The sequence below is a fragment of the Mustela putorius genome, unplaced genomic scaffold (assembly GCF_011764305.1).
Source record: "Mustela putorius furo isolate JIRA1106 unplaced genomic scaffold, ASM1176430v1.1 tig00003850_pilon_pilon_pilon, whole genome shotgun sequence".
In the NCBI taxonomy this organism is placed as follows: domain Eukaryota; kingdom Metazoa; phylum Chordata; class Mammalia; order Carnivora; family Mustelidae; genus Mustela; species Mustela putorius.
Window position 1 is genome coordinate 17,625,308 of NW_025422002.1, and position 17,278 is coordinate 17,642,585.

Consider the following 17,278-nt stretch of genomic DNA (forward strand, 5'->3'; position numbering starts at 1 on the left):
GAGCGGGGGAGGCAGCCAGGGAGGCAGGACTGGACTAACCTGTTCTCCCAACCTCACAGGGTGGCCTGTGGGCACAGACAGCGTCTTAGCAGCTGCCTGCCAGTCACCAGCCATCAAATGGGCCACTCCCAGCCCCAGGACCCCAGCTTCCTGCTAGGTGACAGGCTCCGGGGCACCCTGCGGGAGTGTCTCTGAGCAGCTTCATTCTGCAGCCCTGCCCCAGAGGAGGCTCTCACGGCCCCTGGCAGGCCCACCCCAGCAGACACAACCCCTCCCCGGGGGATTCTGCTGGTTCTTCTTCCCGGCTCCCCCAGCCCCAAATACTCTCCCTGGGGCAGGGGCCACCCCTGGGAAGGGAAAGGGCTTCTGCCCAGGCTGCCAACAATAAGGTAAGGAAAGGTGGGCCACATAAGGCAACCAGCTCAGGGCACAAGAACTTGCCCAAAAGGCAGCAGGGTCTAAGTTGACCTGCTGCCCACCCCCACTGGCCAACAGAGTGCCTGAGCTGGACAGAACCCCACGGCACCCCAGCGTGCCCCGTCCTGGGATGGCCTCAGTCACCATGTGGGCACCCCACCCCCACCCCAGAACCACGCCAGCCTGCAGCCCACACATCCAGGTTCACTTCCAGAGGGGCAAGCCGAGGTGGTCAGTGTGTGGGGGGGGTACCCCTTCCCAGAGGTCACAGAGCCGGGGAACGGTGGCACGTGACTGCCAAGGAGCCCACCACTGCAAAGACAAGGACACCCCTTTCCGTACAACCCAGCACAGAAGCAGAAAGCAGGCAAGGCCCTTGCTGGCCCGGGGCCCAGTCCCCACCCACGGGTACACGCTGGGCGGGGAGCTGTGTCAGCACCGGGCCTGGGGACAGCTGTTATTTCATCTACCAGGCCCCGCCCTGGCCTGGCTCCTGGGCTCCCAGGCACCCCCACCCTATGGTCACCCCAGGAACTTCCTCCCCAGCAGGCCAGCCCTACCCTGGTCTGGTCCCACCCACCCACCAAGTTGGGACTGACCCACAGGCAGCTGCTGCCCTCGGGTCCCCCTCCAAGAAGCCCTCCTGTGCTGCTCCCTAGAAGCCCTGTGCAGCTGGATGCCTGCTAGTGAGGGCGAGGGTGCAGCCACCCCACAGGCCCTGGCCCACAGCACCCCACCTTTCATCTTGAGAAGCCCTCATCTCTCTGGAGCCACCGTGTTCCCCTTGCACCCGCCGGTGGTAGGTGGGGTTGGGGGGTGCTACCCTTGCCCTGCCCTTCGCCTTGCTGTCTCCGTGCAGGGCGGGGGCCTCTCACCAAGGCAGAGTGCTGCCTCAGCAGACACTGGATCCCCTGGAGGGGACGGGGGCCATGGAGGCATGCCCTGCCCCCATCCTGCACATAGCCTTCCCTGGAGGTCACTGTGCACCCTCAGAGAGCAGGGCCAGCCTCTCCAGGCCCCCCGGGGATGGCAGGATGGCCAGGCCCCTCATGCACCTGACCCATCCCAAGAGCCCCCAACACCCCGCCAGGGCCATTACACCCGCCTAACACCAAAGTGGGCCCAGAGGAGGGGCATGGACTGGGAGGCACAGGGGAGTGAGGGCCTGTTGAGGCCCCTCATGATGGCCAGACCGGGCTCTGGATCCTGGCCTCCCAGTGTCCAGGCAATGCTGTCCACAACCCCCAGGGCTCTGCCTGCCCCATCCGCCCAGCCCGGAGGCCTGACCTTGCGGATGCGGCCGCTACGCGTGCCGGCGAACACCACAGTGCGGCCCCGGTAGTCGTAGGCTGCCACAGCAGTCAGGCCATCATCCTTGTCCACGAACAGAGGAGTGCCCTCGATAGTGACTGTGCCCCCCAGAGGCTGGTTGAAGTCCTGGCCACAGAAATCATCGTCGATCTGCAGTGGCTGTGGGAAGGCAGAGGGTGAGACTCTGGGCCCATGCAGCTGGCCCCAGGTTCCTTCTTCCTGTGGGCAGCAGGCCTCCTAGCCAGCCTGGCCAGCAGCCCCAGCTAACTGGGAGTGAGCGGGGGGAGATGGGTGCTCACAGAGGGTCCTCAGAGGGCCTGGGGTCGAGCATGGCCCATATAGATGTGGGGAATTGAGGATTCCTGGACCCATTTGACAAAGAGAGAAGCCAAGCCTTGCAAAGTGCCTGGGCAGGGGGGTCCTCCCACACAGCCACTGGGCACAGGTCTCCCTCCCAACCTGTGGGGTGGGGGAGAGCCAGAAAGAAAGCAGCCTAGGGGAGATCAAGGAAGGAGAGCAGCCAGCCACCCTGGGGACCAGGCCCATGCACCAATGATGGCTGCATAGGGAAGGGGCCAGCCACCGGAGGCTGTAGAGTACAGGGGGGGCTCATCTGAGATAGGAAACAGGGGTCACACCTAAAAGGCAAAAAGGCAAGGGCCAGCTATGAAGCGGTAACTGAAGGGACAAGAAGTGATCAACACTTGAAGTTCCAGAGGAGGAAGAAAGGGCCTGGGGGAGGGCAAGTTCTGGGAGAAAAAGGGGACAGCTGGCTCCCCTGAAGCAGGCTCAGGGCCTGAGGTTTTCAGGGGAGAGATCGGTAATGCATATGAAACAAAAGACACCAAGCTGGAATGGGGCTGAGGGTCCCCAAGCACCCCCAGGGACTGGGACCCAGACCAGAGGGAGGGGATGACTGCAGCCATGGGCACAGAGCACACAGAGCACACAGTATGACCTCAGAGGGACTGCCCTTCCAGGCCTTGGTTTCTTCAGTGACACAACAGAGATCATACACCTTCCCTGAAAGGCCATGGAAGGATGGACTGGCCTGGTACACCTGGGCCTCGCCATGGAGGACGGCCCCATCTTGACGGGTGCCCCCCTGCATCCAGCGGTAGATATGACAGGGACAGGGTGAAGGGACCCTCATTGCTCCCAGCATGGGACAACTGTGACTAGGCAGACCAAGCTTCCCCCGGGCCACCCAAGGAGTCTGGGCGGCAAGGGCAGAGGGGCTGAAGCCTGGCTCCCCGAGTTCACCTCAAGGGGGCCCTGAACACATCCTTAACCCTCTCTGAGCCTGCAGCCTCCCGTACTTCCTGGGGCCATACTGAGGACACTCCCGGCAAAGCTGCTGACCCCAAGCTGACTCCTCCTGGTCTAGGCTTGAGAGCTGTGGCTGCCGGCCACCAAACACTGAGCACCTAGGTCCTCAGGCCACCCCGGCGTCAGGGAAGGTGCTATCCTCTGGTACCAGATGAGGCGAGAGGCCCAGAGAGCAAGTGCATGGCCAGGCCCCAGGCCCAGGGCGAGTGGTGCAGGGTCCACACTGATGTGGCCGTGGCCGCCGCAGTGAAGGACAGGGAGGGGCCGGGGGCAGCGCCCACTCACCGAGTTGATGCAGCCCAGCTCTTTGTTGAGCAGCCAGGGTAGTGACAGCTTGCCCTCGCCACGGTAGCAGGACTGGATGCGCTCCTTGATCTTCTCCTTGATGGCCCGCAGCGTGAACAGACACAGCACAGACTCCTTGGGAGGCTTCACGCGGTTCTTCTGGCCCTGCGCGAACACGGTGAACAGCACATCCTCATCCTCGGCCAGGCCCAACTGGCGGGCCAGGGCACGGCCCGGCCGGCTCAGGTAGGCGTCCTGCACCAGGCGGTACTCCACACCCGCCTGCTCGCAGCCAATGGGGAACTCAACGTAGGAGTAGAACTTGGGGTCGTCCACACACAGGCGCACAATCTTGGAGGTGAAGAAGTGCTCACCAGCAGCATCAGGCGAGGTGAGCTGCGTGTCCAGCTGTAGCGTGAGGTAGTAGACGAACTGTTCACTGCGGAAGCTATACACATAGTAGATGTCGAAGGCCGGGAACTTGGACAGCGTGTCCGAGGGGATCTTGAGCTGCGACGACACGAACTCGTCCTGGTACACGAAGCCGAACATGTCAGCATCCTCCTCATTGGCCATGAGCCGGCGGCTGGACAGTGTGGGGAAGTACTCGGACTTGCCGTCGATGGGCGTGCCCACAAAGAGCTTGGCCTGGCCCTGGCCCGGCGGCCCCGCGATCAACACCCCGGCCATGCTGCCCGCCTCCCGTACGCTGGACAAGTAGTGCTCCTTGCGGTGGTGCGGCTCGCCCAGCTTGAAGAGGTCGTCCAGCCGCAGGAACTGGCAGATACCTTGGGAGGCGCTGCCGCAGGCCAGAAGGCGGTTGGCGGCGTAGTCCAGGAGCAGCAGCTTGTTGACGTTGTCGGTGCTGCCCAGGCCGTGCGGGCACGACTGCACGCTGGGTGGCGGGTAGCACTTCTCGTTGTCCTCCACGGGCCCCGTCACGTGGGCCCGCAGCAGAGTCAGGTTCCCCGACAGCTTGTAGATGCGGTTCACAGCGCCCACATATACCTCGCCAGTCTGCTCGTGGACCACCAAGTGGGTCAGGCCCCAGTCGCTGGCCGAGAAGGTGCGGAAGGCGGGCTGCAGGGCCCCGCCGGCCCTGGGTGCCCCTGCTGCCCCCGGCACACCCCCTAGCAGCAGCAGCAGCAGCAGTGGGAGCGCCCACAGGCTCAGACGTGGCAGTGGCATGGCGGGCCGGGGCCTCGGGCCAAGACACTCAGGTCCTGCAGAGGCGTGCATCATGGGGCCAGGAGCCTGAGCCCTGCAAAGGAGAGTGGGTGGGAGAGGTTGCGTGCATGTGGGTACAGCCCCTACATGTAGGCGAGCACACACATGCACCCTGGTTCACACATATCATCCCACGAGCTCTCTGTGGTGCCCAGCCCGTGCTGGGACATCCCACGCACTCCACCGCCAGGGGCATGACCTGACTTTCAGGAGAAGACCAGGGGTGGACAGAGGACCCCCTCCCCAAGCTGAGGACCTGCAGGCAGGGAGTGCCAAGACTGAGCTCGTGAGCCCATGAGCAACATGGGACAGCCATCAATGCCTGGGCCTGCCATTCCTAGGCAGAGGAGAGAAATGGACCCAGGAACAGAGAGACAAATGATGAAGGTCCAGGCTCCAGACTGGAAGCCTAGCTAACACCCCAACCTGGAGGCTATAACCTCCTGACTTGGGGCCTCCCCATGCCCTAGGGAACAAACTCCCCTCAGCTCCAAACTCCCAGGGTCAGTGACCACCTCTCTGCCCAAGGCTCTGGGGACACATGCTCCCTGGAGAGCCCTACTCATAGGGGAACCCCCACCAGGAGATGAAGACACCGAGACCCGTCACCACACAGACAGCAATTCTCGAGGGGGCAGGAGGCAGTCTGGGTCACCTTGGCCCTGAGGCCACTTGCTGACTGACCCTGGCACAGCCCCTTTCTGGCCCTTGAGCCCTGTATTCCAAAGAATGACCCAAAAGCCAAGCCTTGTACACTTCCCACCCACTATCCCCTCCCTCAGCCAACCAGTCTCCCACCCCATGCTGTCAGCACAGCACTGCCCCTTTCTAGGCTCCTCCTGCCTGCCTCTCAGCTCCCTTTCCACACCTCACCCCAACTCCAAGGAAACGGAAAGCCCTCCCAAGGGGAAGGGGGGTGGCTCCCTGAACCCCACCCCGCAGTGGCTCTCTCTTTGCAGTGTGCAAAGCCCAGAGGCTGCCCTCTAACTGCAGTGACTCCTGTCCTCCCATCAAATCAGGCTCCCAGCATCCTTTACCTCCACACCAAGCTCCAGACATTCCCACTTGTACTTCCCAGGTCACACTCTCCACTAAGGTCCCCCACTGAGTCTCCCACAAGCTGCCTACCCCTCACCTGGACAACCACAGCACCTGGCCTCACCCACCATACCCACCGACAGCCCAGGCCCCGCATAGTGGCCTGGGCAACTTTTTGGAACTGCACATGAGATCAACTGCCCCCAGATTCTGCCATGGACCACACACCTCTTCCTCTGGAAGAGTCTCGTCTCCTCCCAGCCTAGCAGCCAGCAGTCAGATACTCCGTTATACTGAGGCTCCGTGGCCAAGGTGCCCTGACAGTAGTCACTATGCTTTCAAAGCCTTAGTTTCTGCATCTACAAAATGGGAACGATCAGAGCTCCTCTCTTGTGGACAAAAAGGGGAAGGTGGAAGCATGCAATCAGCAGGAGTACCCTCTTGGTGTCAGCAACGGCCCTGCACTGACACTGCCAGATGCGGGTGCTTCAGCCCAGCCCTTCCAGGAGCCCGAACACAGCAACACCCGATCCAGACACAGGCTGGTGCCAGCCAGGGCTTCACACGCTCCTTGCTCCCAGACAATGTCCCTCACATAGACCAGCAGCCCCATTTTACAGTTGGGGGAAGCTGAGGCCCAGAAGATAGGTACCTACTGCAAAGTCTGGGCTGGGAGCTGGCCGCAGGTCAATAGGCTGCCAGACAAGGCCCACTGATCTCTGGGCTCCCATGTCTGCCCCTACAGCACAGGGCACCTCTGCCCTCAGCCAGGATTTGCTGTTCCCTCTGCTGGGATGCTCTTCCCTTCCCTGCCACACCCTGATCAGGTCTCAGCTGTCTGCCCTGACCTGCCAGCAGCAGGTGGCAGCCTCTTCATCCCAGCTAGTTGCTCTGTTTTAATTCGCGGCACAGGACTTGCAAACGGTTTTGTTACTTATTGCTCCCAAACTTGTGCTCTCCCCACAAGAACAGCAGTTCCATGAGAATGGGGCTCGGCTCTCTGCATTCTCCCAAAGCTGACTCCAGGGCTTGTGGACAAACGAGTAAATGAGTGGATCCTGGCCAAGCAAGGCCTACTTCTTCACTTTGTCCACTCTCCACTCACCCTCTGCCAAGTGCAGACCAATACCCATGGCTCAGGTGGGAAAAATGAGACTCAGGGAGGCCAGGGGCTTTAGCCAGGATCCCATAGTAAGTGGACCCGGCTGTGACGCCTTGCAAGACCCTCCCAGCTGGCTGTCATCTGCCTCTCTTTTAGGATCTCCACCCAGACATCACCCCAAGAACTACAGTCACCTATGCTGCCAGCCAAAAGAGGAGTCCCCAGCCCTTCCCCACAGCCCTGTCCCCAGCTCAGGAGCCAGGGAACAGGCTCCTCAGTGTCAGCAGGGCCTGGGCTGAAAGCTGAGTGCAAGTGAACTCCAAAGAAAACATGAATCACTCACCGTTTATCAGTTCAAAGCAGGCCTGCAATTACCAGGGGCTGGGCTCTCCCCTCCTTCGGGATAATTATACACGTCTTAATGCAATTACGGGCCCTACTTTTTATATTAAACAGGAGAGACCCGGCTGAAGAAGCCACTATCCAAACTCCCGGCTGGCCCTGGGCCCACTCCCTCTCACCCCCAACAGGGGCTGCTGGGAAGGGACTGGCCACACCGTGGAACTGCCAGCCAGGGAAGGGGGATCCCAAGTCCAGGGCTGGGTCCCTCATGCCCCACCCCCCACCGCCCCATCTCACAAAGGCCAGTGAAGACGTTTCAGTCACTTCCCCTATCTTAGAGTTATGGAGCCTAGGGCTCAGATCCAAGGTCACCCAGCAGAAAAGGATGAAATCCCATGCTCCTATAGAAACATGGGTAGCCAGCTGACTGGCTGGGGCTCATGTCCCACAGAGATCTGATCTGCCCAGAAAAAAATGCATTTGTGCCAAAGCCGGGCCTGGGTGCTAGGGAGGACCACGCTGACCTGGGTTGGGGGACAGGAGCACTGACAGATGCTGGGAGGGGAGAACTGGCCACTGTGGTCCAGGGAGGCTCCTCCAGAGGGCCTTTCCACCTGTTCTAAGAGAACCAGGCACACTGGGAGCTGGTGGGGAGGAGAGCAGCAAGAATCCAAGCCGGGCACTGGAACCTGCTGGACCATGTAGAGTGGGCAGTGAGAATGACTGCAGCTTCCTGCCATGGGCAGTGGGCTGTGCCGGGCGGGGGGGGGGGCAATATGAACCAGACTGGGAAGGGAGAAGCTGAACTGGTGTTCAACAGATGTTGGGTGTGCCAACCAGGGGTTAGCCAGGGAGGGTTACCAGTCTGGGTCACCTTGGCCCTGAGGCCACTTGCTGACTGACCCTGGTACAGCCCCTTTCTGGCCCTTGAGCCCTGTATTCCAAAGAATGACCCAAAAGCCAAGCCCGGTAGGACAGAAGCAGATGGGGCCACAGCACGGCCGGCTCCGCTCCTGAAAGGGATGGGTTTGGCCGCCCAGCAGAGCATACAGAGAGCAGCAACATCCCCTTTCCTTCTCCAGACCCAGCAGCCACCACCACTCCTTATCCTGAGAAACAAAGGCCCTCAGAGCCTTCTTCACTGAGGGAGAGCCCAATCTCCATTGCCTTCGCACTCTGGATCATTCTGAGACTTGGGCATATTGGGGCATAAGGGGCCGTGGGGGCGGGGCGGGAATGCAGCCATCCTGCCCAGAGGTAGCCCATTAGCAACCAGGGCAGAGAGTTGCACTGTCACCCACCTCCCCGCAATACAGGCCCTAGGAGGTGGTCCTGAGCTCTCCCACTACACAAGTCCAATGAAACCAGGATCTGGAATTACTGAAGTCTTCAGAAAAAGTGCCCAGCACTTGGGACTTCCCGGAGGTACCCTTCCTTCCTGGACAGGTGCTCTAGACACGGGGATCTTCCTGAGAGATCAGAACACACAGGCAACAATCTGGGGGTGCAGAAGCCCAGCAAAGGGCTACCTGCTTTGTCCACAGCACCTCATTTGTCTCCCACCACAAGCACACACCTCAGCAACACAGACACTTGCCAGACCTCTGCCTGTGCTGCCCCTCTGCTTGCAATGTGCTTCCTGGCCCTCCCCGTGCCACCCTCCAAGGCTGATTTGCAGCCTGGCTCTGAGAGGGAATTGCTGGTTTTCTCTTCTGCCTCTGGCATGGAACTGGGTGCTCCTCAAGGGCTGGGCAGAGTCTTGGCTGCTTGGTGCCACACCTGGTCTCTCCTGAAACCAGCAGGGAGAAGAGAAGACTTGGGCCACGCTCCCCAAGGGCCAGAAGAGCAAAGACTGAGCCCCCTACCCCCCCACCCCCCAGACAACCAGTCTGGGCAGGGAAAGAGGTGGAGCAGCAGTAAGCTGCTGAAGCCCCGGCTTAGGGAACAGAAGCCAGGTCCACATCCCCCCGCCAATACACACACCCCTTTCTTTCAAGGGGCGTGGCACCCGCACCCCAAAGATGAGCCAGGGTCAGTTCTCAGCTCCAAGCAGCCTCTGGAGCCCCTTTCACCGCCCTTCCGCGGGCTGCACCTGGGATATCACAGCGAGCAGGGGCCTCCCTAGAGCCCCGCTCCCCCTTCCCCAAGGCAACCCCGAATCAGCCCCACCACCCCCAGCTTCGCCGCACACCAGGCCCGGGACGGTCCAGGAAGCAATCGGAAGCCTCGGAGGGAAGCGGGCTGACCCTGGAGAGGCCCTGAGAGGGGAAGGCTGAAGAGGCCCGATGGAGCGGAGCGGCCTCCCGGGCGGCACCGGCACCGCCCCCTCCCAGGCCGAGTGAGCGGCCCTGGGGGCCAGAGGCGGACCCAGCGCCCATCTCCCGGCACCCCGGGCCAGAGGGGGCGGGAGCGGGCGTCGGTCCCGAGGAAGCGGCTCCAACTTCCACCCCAGCGCCCCGAGGGCCAGCGGAGGATGGAGCCCCACACGACCTCCTCCGGCTCCCCGCGGCCCTGCCCAGGCAGCCGTGCAGCCCGGCCCGGGCCTGCCCAGCCCAGCCTGGCCCTGCCGGCGGCCAGAGATCGGAGTCCGCGGTCCAGCCCCGGGTTCGGCCTGGGCACCCCCAGGGCCCTCCTGCTGGGGCCGCCGCAAACTTTCTCTCCTGCGTTTGAGGAGGGGGCAGCGCCGGCCTCCGCCCCCCGCCGCGCCGCCCGGAGCGCTACCCCCCGAGCTCGGCGGGCCGGGCGGCCGGGCCCGGCCGGGCCGGACCGGGCGGCCAGGCGGGGAGAGGCCGGCGGCGCGGGGCCTGGGGCCGCGGTCCAATCCCGGCCGGGCGGGGGACACCACGAGCTCAGCGCCGGCGCCACGGCCGCGCCCGGACACACGCGGGCGCCCGGCCGGAGCCGCAGGGACACGCGGACCCGCGGACACGCGCGCCGCAGTCCCCCGCGCACACCCCCTGCCCGCTCGGCCGCACGCCCCGCGCCCCGGCCGGAGGCCGCCCCGCTCCGGTCCGTGGGCGCCTCCCACCCCGGCGCGCCCCCCGCCCGGGACCCCCGCCCAGCCACGCTTCGCGCGGCGGGGGAAAGTTGCGCCCCTACTCACGGGCTGCCCCCGGGCGCGCCCCGCCGCCGGCCATCGCCGCGCCCCGTCGCCCGCGCCGCCGCCGCCGCCCGCCTCGCCGCGGGGCCGCCGAAGCCGCGCAGGCCGCCCAGGCCGAGGCCGCCGCCGCCGCGCCCGGGCTCCGCTGCGTGGCCGCGCCGCCGCTGCCCAGCATGAATGGGGCGCCGAGCGTCGCGCGGCTGCGGACCGGCCTCGCTCTCGCCGCCCGCGGAGCGCCGCGCCGGGCGCATGCGCTGCCCGAGGCCGGGGGGCGGGGCCTTCGGGGGCGGGGCGGGCGCAGGAGGCGGGGCTGCTAGTAGCCTCCAGAGGGCGCTCTGTCCCGCGCTGCGCTCTGACCCGGGCCCACCGCACGTCTTCAAAGGGCGATACATTCGTCCGCCTTAATGACTGCGCGGGGGCAGCGGCGGAGCGTCCCCGGGGATATCCAACCTCCGGGGCCGTCCTGAGCCCGAGTCCCCAAGGATGGTCCAGCCTTCCTTGTGCCCGGCCTAAGAATAGAGCTCCCATTCACACAAGGGTAAACTGAGGCCCGAGTAGGGTATGCGCCTTGCCCCGGGTCGTGCAGGGCTGTGGGTCGGGAGCCTCGGCCTTCCGCCACCGCATCGGTTAGGTGGGATGAGCACCCTCGCGGTGAGCAAAACGGCGCACAACCCGCCCGTGGCGCGTTCGCCGCCGGGGGAACAGGCCGCCCCGGGTCCGGAGGTGGCGAGGTGGCGGGTCGCCAACCCGGCTGCCCTCGACCGCGGCGGGGTGGGCAGGCAGTGCAGGGGCGGGAGCTGGCGGGGTGGCAGGCGATCGCCGCTGACCGTGCCGGGCGCTCGGCGGTGGCGCGCTCCGAGAGGCGTGAGCTCGGGGCCCTGGAGAGGCCGCCCCGCAGAAGGCCCCGCGCGGAAGGGAGGCGCGGCGACAGGGGCTCAGAACCGACAGGACGGGAAAGCCTGGCGGTGGCCGGGGGAGCGGCGGGAGACTTAGCCCGAAAGGCTGTGTGTGAACCCTACGTCATCCCTGCAGAAGAGGACACCTCCTCACTGCACAGGGCTGAGAAAGGGAACGCAGCAAGGAGCTCAAACCCGGCCAAGGGGCCCTCCCATCTCGTCCCTCCCCTCCCTCCCCTCGCACAGCCCCTATCCTAGTTTCTGAGTTCGTCTTTTCTTCCTTTTCCTTTGGGTTCGACCCTTTGTGCGCGCGTCCCAGATGGCATGCTGCTTTCGCTGTGCTTGTGTTGGGACATTTTAGAAAAGCGATCCTCCCGCTGTTAAGGCCCAGGCCAGCCCGTGCTTCCAGTAGGCAGTTTGTTCGCTGCTTTGTAGTGCCTCCCCCTCCTGCTGATGGACACAGGTCCCCATTTGTGGGTCACTGTGCATCAGGCTGTGATGGACATCTCGTGCAGTCTCTGGGCAGCTCGCTAAGACCCAGAGCTGGGCTGGCAGGTCACCCAGTAGGTGTATGTTTAGTTTGGTAGATGCCAGAAAAACAATTTTCCCAAGTGATGGCCTCAGTTTGCACTCCCGGCGGTAGTGTGAGTGGGTCCAAGCAGCCCCCCATCCTCACCCACACTTGCTACCATCACTGTTGAGATTCCCCCAGCTGGTGGTACATACTGGTTTTCCACTGTGGCTTTAATAGGCGTGTCCCTAAATGGGAGAGAGCATCTTCTTCGAAGGTCCTGTCCATTGTTTTATTTAGCAAGCACTAACATAGTGCTGACAACACCGGGCTCTGCTACATTTTACAGATGGGTAAACTGAAATAGGAGAGGTAAAGTGACTTGCCCAGGTTGCCCAGCTTGTAGGTGGCAAACAAGACCCAAGAGCCTTCATTCCTCATGGACTTCTGAGCCACACAGACCTGCGTGAGGATCCTGGTGTGGCTAGTTAATACACAGTAGGTCCTGTCTGCTCTCAGAGCCTCACTTTCCTCCTGCGTGAAATGCATGTAGGAGACCTCCCCACCCTGCTCCTCAGGGTGAGTGTGTGTGTACACCACACCGTGCCTGAGAAAATGTCTATCCCTGCTTTGGGTTGTCTCTGCCTGCTGGCTTCTGGGCTGTCCCCACCTCTTACCTGCTCTTTTGCCAACCTGTCCTCCCCAGGGCCACCGGGGCAGGCACTGTTCAAGGCCCTTCTCACTCTGTTCCACAGTCCCCAAGATCCATGGCCTCTCCCTCGCGGAGCGGCTCCCTGTCTCCAACTCTTTCCAGGGAACCTCAAGAGGGACACTGGGCTCTGGGTGGCAGTCAAGCTCATGATTAGCTGGGCACGCCACACACACATCCCCCAGTTGCCCAACCAGGAACCCCAATGTTATCCTGGACACTCCATTCCCTCCCCCATGTCCCCTGCTTCCCACAGCCCTGTGGTTTCTCTCCAAAATGTTGTTCCAGATCACACCACTTCCTTCCATCCCACTCCACCCCGTTCTTGCTCATGTCACCTTTCTGTCTACTCCCCCAAACAGTGGCAGCAAGATCTGTTCAAGATGGAAATTGGACTATGTAATGTTCATGAATCATGCCAGACCATCAATTCCAGGTGGACCCTATGCCCCAGAGCCATGAAGAAAACTGAAGCATTTTCAGAAGGCAATGGACAGGACAAGGGAAGGATTTCTTCAGCAAGATGTCAAAAGGAAAGAAATAAAGAGAAATATGGATCAATTTGACTACTTAAAATTGGTCATTTTTGTTCACCAAGAGTTACAAAAGAGGAAATGGCAAGGCAAGCCGGGACTTAGGAAAAGATATTTGCAACACACACATACACTTCACGAAAGCTGTGGATGTGGGCTAGGGAAGGAACTCCAAGAATCAATAAAGCAAAAGGCAACAATCCAGCAGGAACACAGGGAGAAGACCCCAATGGACAGCTTGTTGGAGAGACAACAGCTAGTAAATGTTGCTGGGATGAGTCCAGTGCACGGGGTTCTGCACTCTGGGGCTCCCATCTGACCCAGCTGCACACTTGCCTAAGCTTTGCTCTGAGCTAAGGCCCGGATCCCATGCAGGAAAGGAGGGGAGGCAGAGCTGGGGTATGCCCCCAGGTCTGTAGCCACTGCTCTTCATCCCACATCACATGGGGGGCATAAGTCAACTGGGCTGCTTGGGTTCTCCCTCTCTGGGTTTCCTGTGCGGATTTTGCTTCTGGGTGCTGATGCAGTTCAAGGGGGCATGGGAGTCATTGGACAGCAGGGAACAATTTGTGCAAACGTGGTTCTGATCTGGAATGTTTGGTGAGGAGGCTCTTTCAGTACTTTCCAACGTTCCCGCCACTGGAGCACTTCCAGGGGCCGCATCTGCATGTTGGCAACTCCGAGCTTTGTGCAAAAGTAGACTCAAGGGTGCCTTCTCTCCATGAGGCAGGCCCCCACTGCTGATGGGTGAGGAAGAGTCTCTGCGGGAGCACAGTGGGTCCTGGGCACACCAGGCTTCTGGAGTATGACCACTGATCCCTGGCCCTGAGTCTCCTGACTCCTGCCTGTCCCTCACCCTCAGCTCAGAAATAATATATAATATATATATAATAATATATATAATAATATATATATAAATTGTGCAAAAAATTATATATATATATATATGTAAAATTATATATATATATAATTTTTTGCACAATTTTTTAAGATGTAGGCTCCATGCCCAACATGGGACTTGAACTCATGACCCCAAGATCAAGAGTCACGTGCTCTACCAACTGAGCCAGCAAGGCACCCCCAAATCTCTCTTTTTTTAAATGATTTTATTTATTTATTTGTCAGACAGAGATCACAAGCAGGCAGAGAGGCAGGCAGAGAGAAAGGGGGAAGCAGGCTCCCATGCTGAGCAGAGAGCCTGATGTGGGGCTCGATCCTAGGACCCTGAGATCATGACCTGAGCCGAAGGCAGAGGCTTTAACCCACTGAGCCACCCAGGTGCCCCTCTTTTTTTTTTTTTTTTTTTGAGATTTTATTTATTTGACCAAGAGCGACAGCGAGAGAGGAAATGCAGGGAGAGTGGGAGAGGGAGAAGCAGGCTTCCCTCTGAGTAGGGAGCCTGATGTGGGACTTGATCCCAGGATCCTGGGATCATGACCTTAGCCGAAGGCAGATGCTTAACGACTGAGCCATTCAGGCGCCCCATCCCCAAATATTTCTAACCCATTCATTTCTTACTTCTCTCATGCCTGCCACCTCCTGCCTTGAGCATATGGGGACCCTCCTTAGTCACCAGTTCCTACCCGGCCCCTCCCCACTTGGCTCTCCATGCTGTGGCCTAGAGGGATCTGGGGAAGGAGGGAGGAGTGCTTCACTTCTCAGAACCTGCAGGGGATTCTGTCCACACATAGAACCCCTCCACCACCACCCCCATGGTCAGTGCACATGTGCATACATGCTGGGAGCAGGCAGAGAGCAGGTGCTCCCCGGGGGTTCCTTGACGTTTGGAGAATACCCAGCCTGTTTTGGCCCCAAGCGTGCAGCACAGTGGGGTGTCTTGCTGTGGGCAGATGTCATCAGACTTGGCCCACTGGCAGCTGCTGTGGGCTAAGGGGGGTGAGGAGCAGCTGCCAATTGTATATATTCTGGCAAGCCTACTCTGGCCACTTGGAAGAGAGGGGCTTGGGGGCCCGGCGTGGACATGGGAAGGTCTGTCAAGAGACCAGAGACAAGGTGATACTCATGGAGGGCTGAGCACAGAGCCATCTCCACACTCCACGACTTTGGTCCCCTCAGATAAGAGAGGGGCTCAGCCCAGCAAGAGGCATTCTGAAGAAAAGGCTGCTGGGACCCAGCCATAGCCTTCTCGGTCTCTCCCAGGCCAACTGCTCCTGGCCTGCCTTCCCCAGTCAGGCTTTGCATATCAGGTGACAGACATACAACTGGGCTTAAGCTCCAAGGGACATGTATTGGCTCAGGTGAGCATCAGTTGAGTGTGTGTGGATCTTAGGCATAGAGTGGCCATTGGGCCCTGGAGCTCTCTCCCCAGAGCTCCCCTGGTTACCAGTTGGGTCACACCCACACAGGCCTTCTAAGTGGTGGCCTCAGCAGCTCCAGGTACTTACTTCCCAACATTTCCAAGAAAATTTCCAGCATTGAGCCTCGGTGGGATGAGCTCATCATATAGCCCCTTTGAACCAGTCACTGTGGCCTTGAGGTAGAATGTGGCAGTTAGCAGGTGGGTATTAGGGACCCCTCTGGAGCTAAGGGTGGCATTAGGAAACCCAGGTATGGTTACCAAAATAAGCAAGCCTGTATGAAGGGCAGGCAAGGCCTTCTGGACCCTAACTGCTTCTCTGTGTGTACAGATGATGTCCCAAGCATAGGATTCTCTCCAGGGCTGTGGCCTCTGGAAGAGTCATCTCTGCCTCCTAGCAAGCACCAGGGAAACTTCAACTTGCTTGAGAATACACAGTCAACAGATGCCAGCACCAAGGGGTCAGTGGAGGCAAGGACTGAAATTAAAGTTATAAAGAACCAAATAGATACTTTATAGTTTCTTTAAAAATACAGTAATTGGATAAAAAGGGATAAAAGATGGCTCTATGGCAGAACAGGAGGGAAAGAGGAAAAAATCAGTGAACTTGAAGATAGAACAATAGAAATTACCCAGTCCAAAAAACAGAGAGAGAAAAAGTAGATTGGGGTGGGAGCTCAGAGCCTCAGGAACCTGTGCAAGATAACGAAAGAGCTCACATTTGTGTCATCAAAGTCCCAGAAGGAGAGGAGACAAGGAGGTGGGGTGGGGAGACTGACAAAAAAAAAAGTTAAATAATGGCTGAAAACCTCCCAGATTTGGCAGAAGACCTACAGATTCAAGAAGCTGAACAAACCCCAAATGGTATGAACCCAAAGAAACCTCTCCCAAGGCCCATCATCAGCAACCTTCCGAAAACTGAAGACAACAATCCTTGAAAGCAGAAACAGAGAAAACACACCTTACTGTCAAGGTTAAATAGTTTGCATATGGAGGATTCCTCACCAAAAACCCTGGAGGCCAGAAGGACATGGAAGGACATTTTTAAGGCCTGAAAAAGAACTGCCATCTGTGAACTCCATAGCTTGTGAAAATGTCATTCAAGAATGAGAAGTCAAGACACTCTCACATGAAGGAAAAGCAAGAAAATGTGTTACCAGCAGGCCTTCTGTGAAAGAATGGCTGAAGGAAGCCATCTAAATAGAAAGAAAATGATAAAAGAAGGATTCTTGGAGCATCAGGAAGGAAGAAAGGACAATGGACTTCTTCTCTGTAGCTTCTGAATTACATTGGATTGTTGAAGCAAAAATTATATCAGTGTCTCATGTCCCAGAGTGGTTTGAGGGAGCATCTCAGTAATTACATTATAAATGGTGGAGGGGAACAGGCTGTAAGGACAGGAAAGATTTCTGCACGTTCCACAAACTGGTAAAAACCAGTAGGCTGTGGTAAGGACATATATAGAATGTAATCCTTGAGTGACCACTACAAATCTATGCAAAAAATATACTCAAAAACAGTACAGATAACCAAAATGGAATTCTAAAATGTGTTCAAGTAACCCATAGGAGGGCAGAAAAAAGAAAATTGAAAGAAAAAAAAAAAAAAAACCACAGGTTACAAACAAAACAGGTAAAATGGCAGACTTAAACCGTAAGAGAAAATGCAAATAATATGATTCCATTTATGTAACATTTTTGAAGTGACAAAATTATAGAAATGGGGAACAGATGAAAATCTGGCTAGGTGAGGGAGGGTTGGGGGTTTGTGACTGGAAGGGGGAAGCAGGAGAGGATCTTTAAGGGGAGGGACAGGTCTATATCTTAGTCTCAGCCTTAGTTACCCAGCACTTAGTTACACAGAACTGGACACATATATCGTTGTCAATGTCACTGTCCTGGTTTCCGTATTGTCTTATAGTTACAGAAGACATAACCTCTGGGGCAACATAGGAGAAGATACATGGGACCTCACTGTACTATCTTTCCAACTTCCTGAGAAGTTATCGTTATTACAGATCATAATTATTTCAAAAGAAAAGGTAAAGAGGCACCTCCTTGGCTCGTTTGGTTAAGCGTCCGACTCTTGATCTCGGCTCTGTCTTGCTCTCAGGGTTGTGGGTTGAAGCCCTGCACTGGGCTCTGTGCTGGGTGTGAAGCCT

General features: G+C 58.8%; 1 protein-coding gene, 1 long non-coding RNA gene and 1 other non-coding gene across 3 annotated transcripts in view; 1 reads left to right on the plus strand and 2 right to left on the minus strand.

Annotated features, from left to right (window-relative positions):
• Positions 1–10,384, minus strand: part of PLXNA1 (plexin A1) — a 49,452-nt gene extending 39,068 nt beyond the window's left edge. The window contains exons 1-3 of the mRNA XM_045063397.1: positions 10,155–10,384; positions 3,343–4,603; positions 1,705–1,887 (exon numbers count right to left, since the gene is read on the minus strand). Of these exons, the coding sequence (XP_044919332.1) occupies positions 1,705–1,887; positions 3,343–4,584 (1,425 nt within the window). The 5' untranslated portion in view covers positions 4,585–4,603; positions 10,155–10,384. The remainder of the gene's footprint in view (positions 1–1,704; positions 1,888–3,342; positions 4,604–10,154) is intronic.
• A 101-nt stretch (positions 10,385–10,485) lies between these two features.
• Positions 10,486–12,833, plus strand: LOC106005608. The gene is made up of 2 exons (XR_001179106.2): positions 10,486–10,689; positions 12,630–12,833. It is a non-coding gene; the product is annotated as an uncharacterized LOC106005608 (long non-coding RNA).
• A 970-nt stretch (positions 12,834–13,803) lies between these two features.
• TRNAK-CUU lies at positions 13,804–13,876 on the minus strand. The gene has a single exon. It is a non-coding gene; the product is annotated as a tRNA-Lys (tRNA).
• Positions 13,877–17,278: the final 3,402 nt, after the last annotated feature.